This window comes from Macaca mulatta, chromosome 6 (assembly GCF_049350105.2).
Source record: "Macaca mulatta isolate MMU2019108-1 chromosome 6, T2T-MMU8v2.0, whole genome shotgun sequence".
NCBI lineage: Eukaryota > Metazoa > Chordata > Mammalia > Primates > Cercopithecidae > Macaca > Macaca mulatta.
The window spans coordinates 140,638,051-140,658,910 of record NC_133411.1 but is presented as its reverse complement, the minus strand read 5'-3'; the positions used below and the strand labels follow the sequence as shown (position 1 = coordinate 140,658,910).

Sequence of the window (20,860 nt, the reverse complement as noted above, 5' to 3'; positions counted from 1 at the left end):
TGGTGGGACTGTAAACTAGTTCAACCATTGTGGAAGACTGTGGCAATTCCTCAGGGATCTAGAACTAGAAATACCATTTGACCTGGTGATCCCATTACTGGGTGTATACCCAAAGGAGTATAAATCATGCTGCTATAAAGACACATGCACACGTATGTTTATTGTGGCACTATTCACAATAGCAAAGACTTGGAACCAACCCAAATGTCCATCAATCATAGACTGGATTAAGAAAATATGGCACATATACACCATGGAATACTATGCAACCATAAAAAAGGATGAGTTCATGTCCTTTGTAGGGACGTGGATGCAGCTGGAAACCATCATTCTCAGCAAACTATCACAAGGACAGAAAACCAAACACCGCATGTTGTCACCTATAGGTGGGAATTGAACAACGAGAGCACTTGGACTCAGGAAGGGGAACATCACACACCAGGGCCTGTTGTGGGGTGGGGGGAGGGGAGAGGGATAGCATTAGGAGATATACCTAATGTAAATGACGAATTAATGGATGCAGCACACCAACACGGCACATGTATACATATGTAACAAACCTGCACGTTGTGCTCATGTACCCTAGAACATAAAGTATAAAAAAAATTAAATATAAAAGACAAAAAACTGATTCATATTTTAGTTCCCCCGTTAAAAAGGTAAACCCTAAAGGAGCAGTTTCACTCATACAGAGACCCTTGTGAAATTTTGCTATTTACTGTCCTAACTTATTGTTTGTTCCAAGTTAATTAGATAACTGGTCTAACTAGTCTATATCTTAATCAGTAAATGTCTGTATTCATTTTCAAGGCTTATATCTAGTTAGCATAATCATTTTCTTATTTTACAAAATGCCTTAGAACATAAAATCAGGTATTTTTCTCAAAAATTGACTAAATGATATTTTGTTCCTTCGTTATTCATCTGAATAGTTATAAATGCAAGAGAATATAGTGACCCATTTCATTGTCTTAAACTTTTTTCGTATTTTGTGGTTTTACTCTTTCTTTCTACTACAGTAATTGACTAAATAATATTTTATTAAGTAAATTGACTCAACAATTGACTAAAAAAAAAGAGAAAATGTGGTACATATGTACTATGGAGTGCTACACAGCCATAAAAAAGAATGAAATCCTGTCCTTTGCAGCAACACGGAGGCAGCTGGAGGCCGTTATCCTGAGTCAATTAATGCAGGAACAGAAAATCAAATAGCACATGTTCTCAGTTATAAGTGGGAGCTAAACAGTGGATACTCCTGGACATAAGGATGGCAACAATAGATACTGAGGACTAGTAGAGCAAGGCAGGAGGGAGAAGGGCAAGAGTTGAAAAACGTAATGGTTGGGTTCTGTGCTCACTCTCTGGGTGACAGCATCAATTGTACCCCAAACCTCAGCATCATGAGATATATGGATGTAACTCCTGAGTATGAAAGTTGAAATTATGAAAAATGAATATCCTGTTGTAACTAATAAGAAACAGCTCCTGGCATGTCAGTTCTCCCATTTCTTAGCAGCTGTCCTGTGATTTGTATTGTGTTCAGTTCACCGGATATTTGTCATTTGGTTTGTTTTCTCTTTCCCTTCTTCCCTACCTCATCCACCCCATTAATCTTTTAAATTGTGGAATGTAATGGATATATAAAAGTACATAAAACAAATGTGATGTACTGTTTAAATACATACTGTAAAGATCCATGTCAGCACTATCTGGTCAAAGCAGAACGTTGTCATTGCCCCACCTGTTATGTCCCTTTTGTGGTTACACTTTTCCCTCCACCTTACTCCTAGAAGTAATTACTCTCCAAACTCTGGAGGTCGTTACTTACTTTGTTTTCTTTATATTTTAAAAACTAAGTATGCACCCCTAGACAAACATTGCCCGTTTTTAACCTCTATATATATAAGTAGAAAAATACAGTAGCTATCTGTGTGTGTGTGTGTGAGTCGTCGTCTGACTTCTTTTGCTTGTGGTCTATCCATTTTTGCCTATAGCTGAAATTCATTCATTGTGATAAATTTTTCTGGAGTGGAATTGCTGGTATCAACTTCATTTTTACTGGGATTCGTTTGTGTGTATATATGTATACACACACGTATATAATAAAGTATACACACACATGCAGATATATATACACACACAAAAAAACTTTTTTATATATAGACTTTTTCAAAAACTTTTCTAAAGAGATTGTACCAATTTATTTATTTTTATTTTTATTTTTTGAGACAGAGTCTCATTCTGTCACCCAGGGTAGAGTACAGTGGCATGATTACAGCTTGCTGTAGCCCCGACCTTCCAGGCTCAAGCGATCCTCCCACTGCAACCTCTTAAGTAGCTAGGACTACAGATGCATGCTGCCATGCCCGGCTAATTTTTTTAACTTTTTGTAGAGATGGGGTCTCACTATGTTGTCCAGGTTAGTCTTGAACTCCTGGGCTCAAGTGATCCTCCTACCTTGGACTCCCAAAGTCCTGGGATTACAGGTGTGAGCCACTGCACCGAGGAGTTGTGCCAGTTTATATTCATACCAACAGCATATGAGAATTTTCACTATACTTGATTGCTTTCTACTTTTTTGTTTGTTTGTTTTTTGTCTTGTGAGTCCTTTGCTATTATTTAAACGAAAGCCATTTCATTTTTCACATTTCCATATTGGAGAAATAGTAACAAAACTACTTAAAAATATGGGTTAACCTTATTATGTCATCTTGGTCCATCACATGAAATCAGTACTTATTTTCATTATGTTAAATATACTTATGTATATTTATTAAGTTAATGCTTTTAAAAATGATATGGGATAACTATACATATACTAAGTGATAGTTACTACTATTATTTTTAAATAAAAATAATTTTGTTTTGCCTTTATTTTTACTTTAAAGTTTTCAGCCATGAACTGGTGATATTTTATATAAAGATCTATATATTATTTAACAATAAGATAATTTTGGGCTTTTATTATATAGGTTTATTTCTAAGAATGTATATGGAATATTTATTAATGTAACTCTAATGGATCTTTACTTTTCTTTCAAGTTGGCCTTTACCAGAGTTTGATCCAAGCCAGATTCGACTGATTGTATATCAAGACTGTGAAAGACGAGGGAGAAATGTTTTGTTTGACTCCAGTGTTAAGAGAAAAAATGAGGACATATCAGTATCGGTGAGCATCATTATTGATTTGGTTGACTTTTAATGTTGAATATTTTGATAATTCCAGTATTATCAAACCGGATAATTGGGACTGAGACAGAAGAAAATAACTGGATGTTGGGGCTGAGGGAGAAGGAAATGTTTGGTGAATCTAACATTTTAGTTTGAATAGCTGAGGAGTGGTTTGATGCTTAAGAGTCACAGAATTGGAGATGGTCAAGCAGACAGTTGAAATCCAAGGCTAACTACAAATGTGAGCATGTCTTATTTGTATTTAGATTGCTAACAACAGCTCAGCAGAACTTGGCTGAGGCTGATTTTTTTTTAATTATCTCGATTATTTTTGATTACTTTTTTGGCAAGCATTTATTGAATTTTTTTTTTTTTTTTTTTGTATTTGATAGTATCCTATTGAATTTCAACATATGACCTCTCCTTTACTCTTAATTTTGATTAATGCTATTCATTGTGTGTTTGTGCAGCTTTTTCTTTTTTATGTTAAACAGCCCTGTAAGAATTGACTCATGCTGTTTTTTGAACTCTCCTTGCATACCTTTTCTGGGATGATGCTTCATTTAGTCTCATTAATTTCTCTCCTGCTGATGTATTCCTTCTTCCCTCTCAGCTTTTCTCTTTGCTTGGCAACATTCACAAAGCCTCTTTACTCAACACTAACAAAATATTTTTTACTTTTTCCTTCAGGTTTGTGTTTGTCTAGTTCAGGCTACTATAACAAAGTACTGTAGACTGGGTGCCTTAAACAAGAAACTTTTGTTTCTCCTAGCGTATTTGGGTTTTTTGTGAGGCCTCTCTTCTGGGTTGCAGACTGCTGACTTCTCACTCTACCCTTACATGGTGGAAAGAAGGCAAGAGAACTCTTCACAGTCCTTTTTATAAGGGCACCAACCCCATTCATGAGGACTTCATTCTTATGACCTAATCACCTCCTAAAGTTCCCACCTCCCTAATATCATATGTTGGGTGAGGACGCCATATGAATTTTGAGGAGACACAAGCATTCAGTCCATAACAGTGTCCTCTCTCTTTTCCCATCCCTGGCCTCTTTGTCCCTCTCAGTCATCTTTCTTGGTGTCTATTAGTGTCTCTCATTTTCCCTTTGTCTATCACTCAGGCTCTCTAGAGTGTCTCTTCTCAGTCTCTCTATCTGTTGGTCTCTCCTTAGTCTTCTCTGTCTCTTGGTGTCTCAGTAGTAATATATTGACTCTCTTCTCAAACTATCCAGTTATTACTCAACTTTCTGAAATTTGCCTATAAGTCTACTCTTCTTTTTATTATCAAAGTTTTCTAGAAATTTATCAGTGTCTAGAAATCAAACATTGTTGACTACTTCCGGTCTCATTTATTTTATTATGCCTTTATCCTGTATACTATCTCCCTTAGTTGAAAATTTATCCTCCTTCAGGGTTTATTTTATGACAACTTTATGAATCCTTTCTGATTTTCTCTAGGTAAATTTATTTTCTCCTCCATCAGAATTCTCATAGTTCATTACTCACATTCATAGCCTTCTGTATAATAGCTGTATTTGTATGTGTATTTGTTACTAGACTGGGAAAAAAAAATCTTAAAATAAAAAATTGTCCTGTTACTCACCTTTATTTCCTACACTGCACACTGCCTTACATGTGGTAAGTACTTAGGACATATTTTGATCAGTTGTAATTACTGTTAGGAAGTTTATTTTCAAAATCCTGTAAATACTTCCTGAAGATTTTATGTCTTCCTTTTGAACACTACTGTACATATTGAAATACTCATTGTTTGTCCTGGGTTCTATATATGGAAAGAAGGACATTGTGTTGTAAATTTTTTTAAACTTTCTACATTATAATTTGGGTTCATACATAATAATGACGTTATGTTTAAGCATTAGCAGTTTGCTGGATGAAAGTAAATTATTCAGCTTTGCTGTATTTGTACAATATTCTATTTTGCTATGGTAAATGTTGAAGTTACTTCTCATGTTCTTCTTTCCTAGTTTTAAAAAACTTTCCTTAGTTTAAAACAATTTACAAGAGAGAATAAGGACTACAAATACTATTTTGACCATTCAGTATACCAAAGCTTTTTATTTTTTTGAGACAGGGATTTTTGTTGTTGTTGTTGTTGTTGTTGTTTGTTTTCTTGAGACAGGGTCTTGCTCTGTCGCCCAGGCTGGAGTGCAGTGGTAGTCTCAGCTCACTGCAACCTCTGCCTCCCAGGCTCAAGCAATTCTCATGCCTCAGCCTTGCGAGTAGCTGAGATTACAGGTGTGCACACCACGCCTGGGTAATTTTTATATTTTTAGTAGAAATGGGGTTTCGCCATGTTGGCTAGACTGGTCTCTAACTTCTAGGCTCAAGCTCTCCGCCTGCTTTGGCCTCATAAAGTGCTGGGATTACCAGCGTGAGCCACCTTGCCCGGCCTATTTACCAAAACTTTTACTGAAAACATTCTTTTTAAAAAAATGAGAATATGATGTCACCATGAGTTATAAACAGAAAGTCAAGCTTTAGAATGTGAAGCTTACAAAATTGTTTTACTCTGTTCCCTTTATCAAAAAAGAAATTAAAACATTTTCTCATTTGGAAACAGCGTCCGTCTGTCCTGCTATGTTGCCCAGCCTGGACTTGAATTCCTGGGATCAAACAGTCCTCCCTCTTCAGGCTGCTTGGGACAGTTTGTTATCAGCCTGAATCTGAATTTTAAGATTATTTTTGAAAAAGTGTCATTCGAAAGTTGCCAGGTAGGAGTAGAAGATAGTAATATTTGGGCCCACCCAATGTGTTTGAGTGTATTTAGTTAAATCAAAATCCTATTGATTGTTTACTTTGAAGCTATTTCAGCATTAAAAAATAGTCACTGTAAAAATACTTATTGAAGTCCTTTTAAATGTGTAAGACACATGGCAGTTTTCCTTGTAAAGATTATAGATTATCATAACTCACTTTTAGTACCTTTTATCTGGAGTGGGAGAGAAGATAATATTTCACAGTGGAATATTGATCCATTTCTGCTTTTGGTTGAACCAAAGAATTGTCAATGAAGACTATAACAGCAGTTTATGAACATAAGCAGATCATTTTTGTATTTCCATGCAACACAGACATTGTGTATGTAGAGTATATTTAATGGGTTTTGGGAGAAAATTAGGAAGCTATGTATTTTATTTCATTTTAAATTCTATACAAAGTGAACTACATAAATGCTTTGATTATGTTTCAGAAACCAGAGTACTTTGCATGCTCAAATAGTGTCTTATGTAAGTTGAAATAAAATTGTTAATCAAGTGTATAGCTTTCTCACAACTCGTTTTTTTCAGATCTATTATATTTTATGAAAAATGACTGTTGAACTATAAAACCCAATTAAAGTGAATATGTGTAGTGATCTTAAAGAAGTGTTACTGGAAAGGGGTCCGGATCCAGACCCCAAAAGAGAGTTCTTGGATCTTGAGCAAGAAATAATTCAGGGCAAGTCTGTAAAGTGAAAGCGAGTTTATTAAGAAAGTAAAGGAATAAAGAATGGCAACTCCATAGGCAGACCAGCCCTGAGGCCTGCTGATGGTGGATTTTTATGGTTATTTCTTGATTGTGTGCTAAACAAGGGGTGAATTATTCGTGCCTCCCATTTTTTACACCATATAGGGTAATTTACTGACATTTCCAGTGGCATTTGTAAACTGTCATGGCACTGGTGGGAGTGTAGTAGTAAGGACGACCAGAGGTCACTCTTGTCGCCATCTTGGTTTTGGTGCATTTTAGCCAGCTTCTTTACTGTAGCCTTTTTCATCATCAAGGTCTTTGTGACCTATATCTTGTGCCAACCTCCTGTCTCCTCCTGTGACTTAGAATGCTTTAACCATCTGGGAATGCAGCCCAGTTGGTCTGAGCCTCATTTTACCCAACACCTATTCAAGATGGAGTTGCTCTGGTTGAAACACTTCTGACAGAAGAACCTTCCCATGTTAGAAAAAAATATTGAGATGTGCTTTCGATATGAGCACTAACATAGCCAAATGGATCCATTGTGATTTTATCACGCTATTTTCCTTATCCTAGACATTGTTTTTATGTCAGCAACAGTGCAATGCTATTTCATGAGTTCCCAGTGAGGTTATATGACCATTCACATGTATCAGCTTTCACTGATTGTAAACAAGAATAAAGTTGTACATCAGTAAATTCAGGCAACTTTGGAAAGGTGAATATAGATTTTAAGATATGGGAAACACTCTGAAGTATCATACAGTGCTAATTGAATAGTTGAGTCTTATTTATGATATCAAATTTGCACATAGTATTTGGTTAGATAATTGGATTTAAGTTAATATACAGAAATCAGTAAGCTCAATATATGCAAATAGCTTCCAGTTTGAACACATAAAAGTGAAAAATTCATTTAAAATAGCTATAATGACAAAGTTGCCTATGCGTAAACTTAACAAAATCTGTAAGTTTAGAACTTTAAAAGTCTTCTTAGGCTGGGCATGGTGCCTCACGCCTGTAATCCCAGCACTTTGGGAGGCCGAGGCAGGCGGATCACGAGGTCAGGAGATTGAGACCATCCTGGCTAACATGGCGAAACCCTGTCTCTACTAAAAATACAAAAAATTAGCCGGGCGTGTTGGCAGACTCCTCTAGTCCCAGCTACTCAGGAGGCTGAGGCAGGAGAATGGCGTGAAACTGGGAGGCGGAGCTTGTAGTGAGCCAAGATCGCGCCGCTGCACTCCAGCCTGGGCGACAGAGCGAGACTGCATCTCAAAAAAAAAAATTCTTCTTAAGGGACGTAAGAGCATACCTTCACAAATGGAAAGACAAAACATATTCTGTGGCAGTAGTCAATGTTATAAAGTTGTCCAAAGTGCTTTGTAAAATAATGCTATCACAGAAACAGTGTTATCCTTATTTTTGTGTTTGGGGTGGGGGTAGTGTCTGGAACTAAATAGTGGATTCTAAAGTTCAGATGGAAAAAAGTTAGCAATGATTGGTTGGAAAACTCTGAAAAAGAAGGGCAGTGAGGATGAGCCAGTCCTATCACATTTGAAAATATACTTCACAGTCTCAGTATTTAAGACAGTGTGTTATTGACACATAAATAGGCAATAGACTAATGGAACAAAATGGAGGATCAGAAATACATCCAAATACATGCAGGAATTTTGGTATATGATTAAGGCATCTTCTTAAATGGTGTTGAGACAATTAGCCATGTGGAAGAAAGATTAATTTGGACTCACATTATTACTACTTACTATTATTATTATTTTAGAGATGGGGTCTTGCTGTTTTATCCAGGCTGGCCTCAAAGTCTTGGGCTCAAGTATGAGTCACTGTGCCCAGCCTTAATTTAGATTCATATCTTACAGTGTACATCAGGATGAAACCAAGTATATCAAACATTTAAATATAAAAATATAGAACTATAACATTACAAAAGAAAAAATGAGGGAGTTCTTCTATATCTGTGCAGTGGAAAAGGTATTCTAGGCTGGGTGTAGTGACTCACGCCTGTAAACCCAGCACTTTGGGCGGCCAAGATGGGTGAATCACTTGAGGCCAGGTGTTTGAGACCAGTCTGGCCAACATAGGAAGACCCCGTCTCTACAAAAAACATAAAAATTAGCTGGGTGTGGTGCTGAGTGTCTGTAGTCCCAGCTACTGGGAGACTGAGGCAGAAGAATTGCTTGAGTCCAGGAAGTGGAGGTTGCAATGAGTCAGGATCACACTACTGCACTCTAGCCTAAGTGACAAAGCAAGACCCTCTCCCTGGCCTGCTAAAAAAAAAAAAAAAAAAAAAAATGGCCAGATGCAGTGGCTTATGCCTGTAATGGCAGCACTTTGGGAGGCTGAAAGGCTGAATCACATGAGGTCAGGAGTTCAAGATCAGCTTGGCCAACATGGTGAAACCCCGTCTTTGCTAAAAAAAAAAAAGGACAATAATTAGCCGGGTGTGGTGGCACACGCCTGTAGTTTCATCTACTAGGGAGGCCGAGACACAGTAATTGCTTGATCACAGGAGGCAGAGGCTACAGTGAGCCAAGACTGCAGTCATGCCACTGCACTCCAGCCTGGGCAACAGAGTGAGACTCTGTCTCAAGCAAAGATATTTCTAACTATGAGTTAAAATTCAGAAGCCATAAACTAAAAGATTGACAAATTTGACAGCCATTTTTTTTTTTAAACTTGCATGATAAAACAAACAAAACAACACCATAAGGAAAGTTAAAAGACAAATGGCAACCTGGGAAAACACTTTGACAATATAAAATGCCAACTGTTAATATAAAGAGTTCCTAGAAATCAAGAACCACTCAGTAGATAATTGAGTGAAGGACAAGAGCAGAGCGTTGATATACAAATTGCTATTATATGTTTAATAAAATCTTACATTTATAAGATCCTCTCCCTTATCCATAATAAAGAAAATGAAAATCAAAACTGTATTGAAGCTGGGCATGGTGACACATGCCTGTAGTCCCAGCTACTCAGGAGGCTGAGGTGGGAGGATCGCTTGAGCTCAGGAATTTGAGGCCAGCCTGGGCAATATAGTGAGAACTCATCTCTTAAAAATAACAGCAGAAAAACCTATACTGAGATTTCAGGTCTTTCCTTTTCTAATGACAAAAACTAATGCCTGATGATCTGAGGTGGAACAGTTTCATCCTGAAACCATACCCCCACTATGCTACCCCAGTCTGCAGAAAAATTGTCTTGCATGAAACTGGTGCCTGGTGCCAAAAAGGTTGGCAACCGCTGTTGAGCACTAGGGAATACAGGTGAATAAAAAAAGACATAGTTCTTTTCCTCATAGAACTAACAATCTGACAGCAGAAAGAAACATTTAACAGATAATTACACAAATATGTGTAATGAAATGTGTATTTCAAGTATGTCTAATAAAAGTAATGATAGCAGCAGCTAACTTACGTTAGCACTGACTGTAAAGAGTAAATTATGTAAAACAGAAGAGTACTATCATTATTCCAATTTACAGACGAAGAGGTTAAAGGATGACAATGTTTTAGTGAATTACCATGAAAGGACTTCATTTAGTCTAGGGAGATAAGAAAGTGAACTTTTAAGCTTACACTGAGTTAAGGTGAAAGAGGAAGCACTTGAGAGAGCTGGAAAGACATTCCAGGCTGAGGTAACCATGTATGTCCAATCTCTGAAACAAAAGGCAGTTTGCTAGAGGAAGAAAAGGGGCATACTTCTGTTCTAGGACTAAAGCATAAAAACATGCCTAAAAGTGTGTACAAAAGGATGCACATACACACACATACTATTCTCCCATCAGTTCCTCAGCTGTTTCTCTACTCCCTCCCATCTTGAAGTCGTGGCTCTTCTGAAACCAAACAGCAACAACTACAGTGGCAGATGGTCCTATAATGGGGGGACAAGGCGCAGTCAACAACAATCCCTCATGTAAGCACAGGACTTCTATAAGCAGGAATTGTAGGAAAAAGTGTTCAGTTTCGTATTATTTACTTTGTTATCTCAGATAAGTGATGCCAAACTTTAACCCACAAAAACAAATACCTTCAAATTATGCAAAAAAAGTTATAAATGTTACTGAAAAACACAACTGTCTTTCTATAACTAGGTTATAATTTGTATTAACTTTTTGAAACAATCACAAATAAGTTGCAAGTTCAATACAGAGAACTTTTGCTTTTCTGAATGGAATGAGAGTAAACTGCCTACTTGATAACCCATCAACGTTGAATATTTCAATGTGTATTTCCTAAAAACATGACCATTCTTCTACGTAACGACAATACAGCAAAAATTCAGGAAATCTTTGATATATTATAACCTCAGATCCCATTAAAACTTGACAAGTTGTCCACATAACATCCTGGAGAACAAAAGGATCCAGTTGAGAATCTTGCATTGCATTTATTTGTTATATCTCTTTAGAGAGAGATCCCTCGTGTGCACAATTCAGAATAGGATTCGAACTCCTATGAGGATCTAATGCTGAGGCTGATGTGACAGGAGGTGGAGTGCAGGCGGTAATGCTCACTTGCCCACTGCTCACCACCAGCCATGTGGCCTGGTTCCTAACAGGCCATGGACTGGTACTGGTCAGCAGCCACCCCCTGGCTTAGAACACATAGTACTTAAATACTTTTGTTGACTGATGAAATGGTGGTTTGTGATAGTGGATAAGTCAAGCCAACTGGGTTTAGATAACAGATTTACTAGCTCTTGTAACCTTGGTGAAGTTATTTAACCTGTTTGAGCGTCATGTTTCTCATCTGTAAAATAGGGTTAATAATATCTACTATGCTCAGTATTAGAGAAAATGTACATTAAGGCCTGGCATTTTGTTGGTGATCAATAAGTAATAAGGTTATTAAGATGTGGTGAAAGAGACCTATAGTAAAAATACCCATACTTTTATCAAGTGTTGAAACATACATGGAAATATCTAGTGAAGTCCCTGACTTCAATTATGTTAGCCCCTCATTTTAACTGTTTTCTAATAACAGTTATATCTAGGTTGAATGCAGTGGCTCACACCTGTAATCCCAGCACTTTGGGAGGCCAAGGTGGGAGGATTACTTTAGCCCAGGAGTTTGACACCAGCCTGGGCAACATGATGAGACCTTGTTTCTACAAAAAGTAAAATTAGCTGGATGTGGTGGCATACGCCTGTAGACCCAGCTGTGTGGGGATAGCTAGGATACTATAACTATTATGTATAATATGTATTATATATGTGTGTATGTAAAAAATATATACACACACACACACACACATTCCCTTAAGTGTTGTTAGGTAGGGTTTTTCTTCCCATTAAACAAATAACAAATTAAGGTTTAGAGAGGTCAGTTAACTTGCTCAAGGAACCAGATTTTGAACTCATATCTAGTTCTAAAGCTTTTATTATTTTTACTTTAAATTTTTGGTTAGAGATAATTGGAGACTACTACATGCAAAATGATGCTTTTGGTGATGTTGGTAACTAGAAAACAATCAGTCTTCAGTAAATTTGACTTTAGTCAGATTATTTGTTCTAAAAACCTGCCTGAGGTTTGTTAAATGGAAGAATGGACATACTGGTAACTGTGATAAAGCAATGGAATACTTTTAGGAATATCACAGATGTTGGTGGATTGTAACTTTGGCAGTTGTGAGCAGTGAAAGATGCTGGGGAGGAAAAAGAGAAAGAGGAATAAAAAAAAAGAAATACATTTTTCTTCCACACTGGATTGCACATTCATCTGGTCTTAAGTTCATTTTCTTATTAAAAATTTAAATATTACATGACTATATTCTCATTTCAATAGAATAAACATGTATTTATGTATAGTTAAATCTAAAAGTCTCATTTGCATTTCTTTCATCCCTACATTTCTCCCCAGAAAAATAGGTAATTTTTTAATAACAATGTTACTTACGTTTACTTGGGTTTGTTATTATATTTAAATGAATGAATAAGTATTTTTTAAATGGTCTCAGTTTTAATTTCTAGTATGGGAAAATACTGATAATTATAACCCATATACACAAAAGACTCTTGGGATCCTCGATAACTTGTAAGAACGTTAAGGGTTGTTTTGTTTGTTTGCTTTTTTTTTTTTTTTTTTTTTTTTTTTTTGGAGACAGAGTCTCACTCTGTCACCCAGGCTGGAGTGCTGTGGTGCAATCTCAGCTCACTGCAACCTTCGTCTCCCAGGTTCAAAAGATTCTTGTGCCTCAGCTTCCCAAGTAGCTGGAATTACAGGCATGTGCTACCACGCCCAGCTACTTTTTGTCTTTTAGTAGAGATGGGGTTTCTCGCTGTTGGTTGGTCTGGTCTTGAACTCTTGGTCTCAGGTGATCTGCCTGCCTCAGCCTCCCAAAGTGCTGGGATTACAGGTGTGACCCACCATGCCTGGCCCATAAAGGGGTTTTGAGACCAAATAATTTGAAAACTACTGCAATATATTATTACATCGGTATTAATGAACATCGTGTAGGCCATGGTAATCTAGAAAATTCTCAGGATGTAATAATGTTGGCCAGAAATAACAAACCCCACAGATACTATTCTGTTTATAAGACAAAAAATAGAAAATACTGGAGAAAATATAGCAAAATGCAAATAGTCATATTAAGGTTGTATTATTTTGAGTTATTTCATTCTTGTTTTTTCCAAAGGTTTTTATACTTTGATGAAATTTGTATATGGTTAAAAATCTGTTAAAATATGAATGGAAATATTATCTGTATTTCAGAAACTCTGCAGTGATGCTCAAGTTAAAGTCTTTGGGAAATGCTGCCAACTGAAACCTGGAGGAGACAGTTCTTCCTCTTTAGATAGTTCTGTGACTTCATCTTCTGATATAAAAGACCAGTGTCTTAAGTACCAGGTAAGATCATTGATGTCATTTATTTATTTATTCATTTATAAATATTTTTGAACATCATCCAATGAACTGTGGAGATATAATAGCAATTAGTCCTTATCTTCCTAGAGCTTGCATTGAAGCTGGAGAGACAGATAAGTAAGTTTATGAACTTTGACAAATCTGAGAATAAGAGATGTAGAGAGCTGTAGGTATAGGTTGCACGAGTATTTTCTCCTTATATTTCCCAATTCAGATTTAGATTGGGTTATCAGAATAATTTCTTATTTTACATACTTTTTCATTGTTTATGAAGATAAATACAAAATACCAATACAGTTTCCGTTGTATGAAATTAAAGTATGATTGGAAATATACATAATACACAGTGTTATTTTTCAAAAGTAATGTGACTTCTTGTAAAACATGGAATTAAACGTATTAGCAAGTATAATACGTAGGAACTTCTCTAAATGTATTACATTTTGTGTAATATCAGTGTTTGGTCTCATGCTCAGCAAGTGTCATCTGTTGTAAATTTATTTGTGTCATCCAAGTTTGCATTAATCACAAGTATTTTATATTTACACAGTATCAAAAATAGAATCTGGCTTTTTAATTACTGGTAATGAAATGATTGTGTTTTGATAGAAATTGATCTTTCTACCTAATCAATGGGACAAGCTGTGTGAAAAGAGTCTGAAATTACTAAATTCCAGATGGATTTACTGCACAGTTCCCCCTGCCTTCTTCTATTCTACCTCCCCTTTAGGCATGATACCTTAACAAATCCATAATAGTGCTGTGCCATACAACATCATCATGACTTACACCATTTTGCACAACTTTGAAAGTTTTGTGATTTTTAAAAAATTTAGCCATGTGGGCTGGGCACAGTGACTCATGCCTGTAATCCCAGCACTTTGGGAGGGTGAGACAGGCAGATCACCTGAGGTTGGGAGTTCGAGACCAGCCTGACCAACATGGAGAAACGCCATCTCAACTAAAAATATAAAAATAGGCGTGGTGGCACATGCCTGTAATCCCAGCTACTCAGGAGGCTGGGGCAGGAGAATTGCTTGAACCCGGGAGGCGGATGTTGCGGTGAGCCAAGATTGCACCATTGCACTCCAGCCTGGACAACAAGAGCGAAACTCTGTTTCAGGAAAAAAAAAAAAAAAAAAAAGCCATGTGTGTAGTGTGAGCCTGTAGTCGCAGCTACTCAGGAGGCTGAGGTGGGAGGATTGCTTGAGCCCAGAAGTTCTAGGGTGTGATAAGTTACGATCATGCCATAGCAACCCAGCCTAGGTGACAGAGTGAGACCTTGTCTCAATAAAAAATATGTATATAGGGTGGCTGGCAAGATGGCCAAATAGGAACAGCTCCAGTCTGTAGCTCCCAGCAAGATCAAAGCAGAAGGCAGGTGATTTCTGCATTTCCAACTGAGTGAAAACAAAGCTGCTGGGAAGTTAGAACTGGGCGGAGCTCGTCGCAGCTCAGCAAAGCCACTGTAGCCAGACTGCCTCTCTAGATTCCTCCTGTCTGGGCAGGGCGTCTCTGAAAGAAAGGCAGCAGCCCCAGTCAGGGGCTTATAGATAGAACTCCCATCTCCCTGGGACAGAGTACCTGGAGGAAGAGGTGGCTCTGGGCCTAGCCTCAGCAGACTTAAATGTTCCTGCCTGCTAGCTCTGAAGAGATCAGTGGATATCCCAGTACAGCGTTCAAGCTCTGGTAAGGGACAGACTACCTCCTCAAGTGGGTCCCTGACCTCTATGACTCCTCACTGGGAGACACCTACCAACAAGGGTCAACAGACATCTCATAGAGGAGAGCTCTGGCTGGCATGTGGCAGGTGCCCCTCTGGGATGAAGCTTCCAGAGGAAGGAACAGGCAGGAATCTTTGCTGTTCTGCGGCCTCCACTGGTGATACCCCAGGCAAACAGGGTCTGGAGTGGACCTCCAGCAGACACCAGCAGACCTGCAGTAGAGGGGTCTGACTGGTAGAAGGGAAATTAACAAACAGAAAGAAATAGCATCAACATCAACAAAAAGGACATCCCCATGAAAACCCCATCTGAAGGTCACCAGCATCAAAGAACAAAGATAGATACATCCACAAAGATGAGGAAAAACCAGCATAAAAAGGCTGAAAATTCCAAACACCAGAATGCCTCTCCTCCTCAGAAGGATCACAACACCTTGCCAGCAAGGGAACAAAACTGGATGGAGGATGAGTTTGACAAGTTGACAGAAGTAAGCTTCAGAAGATAGATAGAAACAAACTCCTCTGAGCTAAAGGAGCATCTTCTAACCCAATGCAGGAAAGCTGAGAACCCGGAAAAAAGGTTAGATAAATTGCTAACTGGAATAACCAGTTTAGAGAAGAACATGAATGACCTGATGGAGCTGAAAAACACAGCAGGAGAACTTCTTGAAGCATGCACAAGCATCAATAGCTGAATCAATCAAGCGGGAGAAAGTATATCAGAGATTGAAGATCAACTTTATGAAATAAAAAGTGAAGACAAAATTAGAGAAAAAAGAATGAAAAGGAACAAACAAAGCCTCCAAGAAATATGGTACTATGTGAAAAGGCCAAACCTGCGTTTGATTGGTGTACCTGAAAGTGACAGGGAGAATGGAACCAAGTTGGAAAACACTCTTCAGGATATTATCCAGGAGAACTTCCCCAACCTAGCAAGACAGGCCAACATTAAAATTCAGGAAATACAGAGAACGCCACAAAGATAGTGTTTGAGAAGAGCAACCCTAAGACATATAATTGTCAGATTCACCAAGGTTGAAATGAAGGAAAAAATGTTAAGGGCAGCCAGAGAGAAAGTTAGGGTTATACACAAAGGGAAGCCCATCAGACTAACAGTGGATCTCTCTGCAGAAACTCTGAAGCCAGAAGAGAGTTGAGGGGCCAATATTCAACATTCTTAAAGAAAAGAATTTTAAACCCAGAATTTCATATCCAGCCAAACTAAGCTTCATAAGCGAAGGAGAAATAAAATCCTTTCCAGATGAGCACATGCTGAAAGATTTTGTCACCACCTAAGGCCTGCTTCCTGAAGGAAACGCTAAATATGGAAAGGAAAAAACAGTACCAGCCACTGCAAAAACATATGAAATTGTAGCACGGTTGACACTAAGAAGAAACGGCATCAACAATGCATCATAATGACAGGATCAAATTCACACATAACAATATTAACCTTAAACATAAATGGACTAAATGCCCCCATTAAAAGACACAGACTGGCAAATTGGATAACGAGTCAAGACACATCAGTATGCTGTATTCAGGAGACCCGTCTCATGTGCAAAGACACATATAGGCTCAAAATAAAAGGAAGGAGAAATATTTACCAAGCAAATGGAAAGCAAAAAAAATCCTAGTCTCTGATAAAACAGACTTTAAACCAGCAAAGATTAAAAAAAAAAAAAGACAAGGGCATTACATAATGGTAAAGGGATCAATGCAACAATAGGGATCAGTGCAACAAGAAGAGCTAACTATTGTAAATATATATGCATCCAATACAAGAGCACCCAGATTCATAAAGCAAGTTCTTAGAGACCTACAAAGAAACTGAGACTCCCACACAATAATAGTGGGAGACTTTAATACCTGACTGTCAATATTAGACAGATCAACAAGACAGAAAATTAACAAGGATGTTCAGGACTTGAACTCAGCTCTGGACCAAGTGGACCTAATAGACATCTACAGAACTCTCCACCCCAAATCAACAGAATATACATTCTTCTCAGCAACACATCACACTTATTCTAAAATTGACCACATAATTGGCAGTAAAACACTCGTCAGCGAACGCAAAAGAACGGAAATCATAACAGTCTCTCAGACCACAGTGCAATCAAATTAGATCTCAGGATTAAGAAACTCACTCAACCGCACAACTACTTAGAAACTGAACAGCCTGCTCCTGAATGACTACTGAGTAAATAACAAACTGAAGTCAGAAATAAATAAGTTTGAACAAAGACACACCGTACCAGAATCTCTGGGACTCAGCTAAAGCAGTGTTTAGAGGGAAATCTATACCACTAAATGCCCACAGGAGAAAGTGGGAAAGATCAAAAATTGACACCCTAACATCATAATTAAAAGAACTAGAGAAGAAAAAGCAAATTCAAAAGCTAGCAGAAGACAGGAAATGACTAAGATCAGAGCAGAACTGAAGGAGATGGGACAGGAAAAACCCTTTAAAAAATCAATGAATCTAGGAGCTGGTTGTTTGAAAAGATTAACAACATAGATAGACCGCTAGCCAGACTAATAAAGAGGAAAAGAGAGAAGAATCAGACACAATAAGAAATGATGAAGGGGATATCGCCACTGATCCCACAGAAATACAGACTTCCATCATAGAATACAATAAACACCTTTACGCAAATAAACTAGAAAATCTAGAAGAAATGGATAAATTCCTGGACACATATACCCTCCCCAGACTAAACCAGGAAGAAGTCAAATCCCTGAATAGACCAACAGCAAGTTCTGAAATTGAGGCAGTAATTAATAGCCTACCAAGCAAAAAAGGTCCAGAACCAGATGAATTCATAGCCGAATTCTATCAGAGGTACAAAGAGGAGCTAGAGCTGGTACCATTCCTTCTGAAACTATTCCAATCAATAGAAAAAGAGGAAATCCTCCATAACTAATTTTATGAGACCAGCATCATCCTGATACCAAAACCTGGCAGAGACGCAACAGAAAAAGAAAATTTCAGGTGAGTATCCTGATGAACATCAATGGGAAAATCCCCAATAAAATACTGGCAAGCTGAATCCAGCAGCACATCAAAAAGCCTATCCACCACAATCAAGTTGGCTTCATCCTTGGGATGCAAGACTGGTTCAACGTATGCAAATCAGTAAACGTAATCCATCACATGAACAGAACCAATGACAGAAATCACATGATTATCTCAATAGATGCAGAAAAGGCCTTCGATAAAATTCAACACCCATCATGCTAAAAACTCTCAATAAACTAGGTATTGATGGAGCGTATCTCAAAATATGTTCCATCAGTGCCTATTTATGACAAACCCATAGCCAGCATCATCCCGAATGGGCAAACGCTGGAAGCATTCCCTCTGAAAACCAGCACAAGATAAGGATGCCCTTTCTTACCACTCCTATTCAACATAGTATTGGAAATTCTGGCCAGGGCAATCAGGCAAGAGAAAGAAATAAAGCATATTCAAATAGGAAGAGAGGAAGTTAAATTGTCCCTGTTTGCAGATGATATGATTGTATATTCAGAAAACCCCATCGTCTCAGCCCAAAATCTCCTTAAGCTGATAAGCAACTTCAGTAAAGTCTCAGGATACAAAATCAATGTGCAAAAATCACAAGCATTCCTATACACCAATAATAGATAAACAGAGAGCCAAATCATGAGTTAACTCCCGTTCACAATTGCTACAAAGAGAATAAAATACCTAGGAATCCAACTTACAAGGGATGTGAAGGACCTCTTCAAGGAGAACTACAAACCACTGCTCAAGGAAAAAGAGAGGATACAAACAAATGGAAAAACATTTCATGCTTATGGATAGGAAGAATCAGTATCGTGAAAATGGCCATCATGCCTATAGTAATTCATAGATTCAATGCTGTCTCCATCAATCTACCATTGACTTTCTTCACAGAGTTAGAAAATCTACTTTAAATTTCATATGGAACCAAGAAAGAGCCTGTATAGCCAAGAAAATCCTAAGCAAAAAGAACAAAGCTGGAGGCATCACGCTACCTGACTTCAAACTGTACTACAATGCTAGAGTAACCAAAACAGCATTGTACTGATACCAAAATAGATACATAGATCAATGGAACAGAACGGAGGCCTCAGAAATAACGCCACACATCAACAACCATCTGATCTTCGACAAACCTGACAAAAACAAGCAATGGGGAGAGGATTCCCTATTTAATAAATGGTGTTGGGGAAAACTTACTAGCCATATGCAGAAAACTGAAACTGGATCCCTTCCTTACACCTTATATACAAAAATTAACTCAAGATGGATTAAAGACTTAAACGTAAGACCTAAAACCATAAAAACCCTAGAAGAAAACCTAGGCAATACCATTCAGGACATAGGCATGAGCAAAGACTATGACTAAAACACCAAAAGCAGTGGCAACAAAAGCCAAAATTGACAAATGAGATCTAATTAAAGAGCTTTTGCACAGCAAAAGAAAGTATCATCAGAGTCAACAGGCAACCTGCAGAATGGGAGAAAACTTTTGCAATCTATCCATCTGACAAAGGGCTAATATCCAGAATCTACAAGGAACTTAAACAAATTTACAAGAAACAACGCCATCAAAAAGTGGATGAAGGATACAAATGAACACTTCTCAAAAGAAGACATTTATATGCAGCCAACAAACATGAAAAAAGCTCATTATCACTGGCCATTAGAGAAATGCAAATCAAAACCATAATGAGATAAGCATCTCATGTCAGATAGAATAGCAATCATTAAAAAGGCAGGAAACAACAGATGCTGGAGAGGATGTGGAGAAATAGGAACACTTTTACACTGGTGGTGGGAGTGTAAATTAGTTCTACCATTATGGAAGACAGTGTGGCAATTCTTCAAGGATCTAGATCCAGAAATACCATTTGACCCAGCAATCCCATTACTGGGTATATACCCAAAGGATTGTAAATCATTCTAGTATAGAGACACATGGATATGTATGTTTATTGCAGCACTATTTACAATAGCAAAGACTTGGAACCAACCCAAATGTCCATCAGTGATAGACTGGATAAAGAATATGTGGCACATATACACTGTGGAATACTGTGCAGCCATAAAAAGGGATGAGTTCATGTCCTTTGCAGGAATGTGGATGAAGCTGGAAACCATCATTTTCAGCAAACTAACACAAGAACAGAAAACCAACACCGCATGTTCTCGCTCATAAGTAGGAGTTGAACAATGAAAGCACATGGACACAGGGAGGGGAACATCACACACTGGGCCTGTTGGGGGATGGGGGGCTAGGGGAGGAGTAGCATTAGGAAAAATACCTAATGTAGATGACAGGTTGATGGGTGCAGCAAACCACCATGGCACATGTATACCTATTTAACAAACCTGCACATTCTGCACATGTATCCCAGAACTAAGAAGCATAATAATAATTTTTTAAAAATGTATATAATTTCAGGTAAGTGGAACATATTCTTTGAGTTACACAGTGTTTAACAGATTATTAGCTTTCAGGAATGAGTACTTAGAATAGACCTTTTAAATAAGGCATTTTTAAAAAGACAATAATGATAATAGCATCCTTTTAATTATAAGT

General features: G+C 37.7%; 1 protein-coding gene across 2 annotated transcripts in view; it reads left to right on the top strand.

Annotated features, from left to right (window-relative positions):
• Positions 1-20,860, top strand: part of FNIP1 (folliculin interacting protein 1) — a 160,421-nt gene that overhangs the window by 58,555 nt on the left and 81,006 nt on the right. For both annotated transcript variants that reach the window (XM_015140715.3, XM_015140713.3), the window contains exons 2-3: positions 3,046-3,172; positions 13,391-13,525. In XM_015140715.3, the coding sequence (XP_014996201.1) occupies positions 3,046-3,172; positions 13,391-13,525 (262 nt within the window). The remainder of the gene's footprint in view (positions 1-3,045; positions 3,173-13,390; positions 13,526-20,860) is intronic.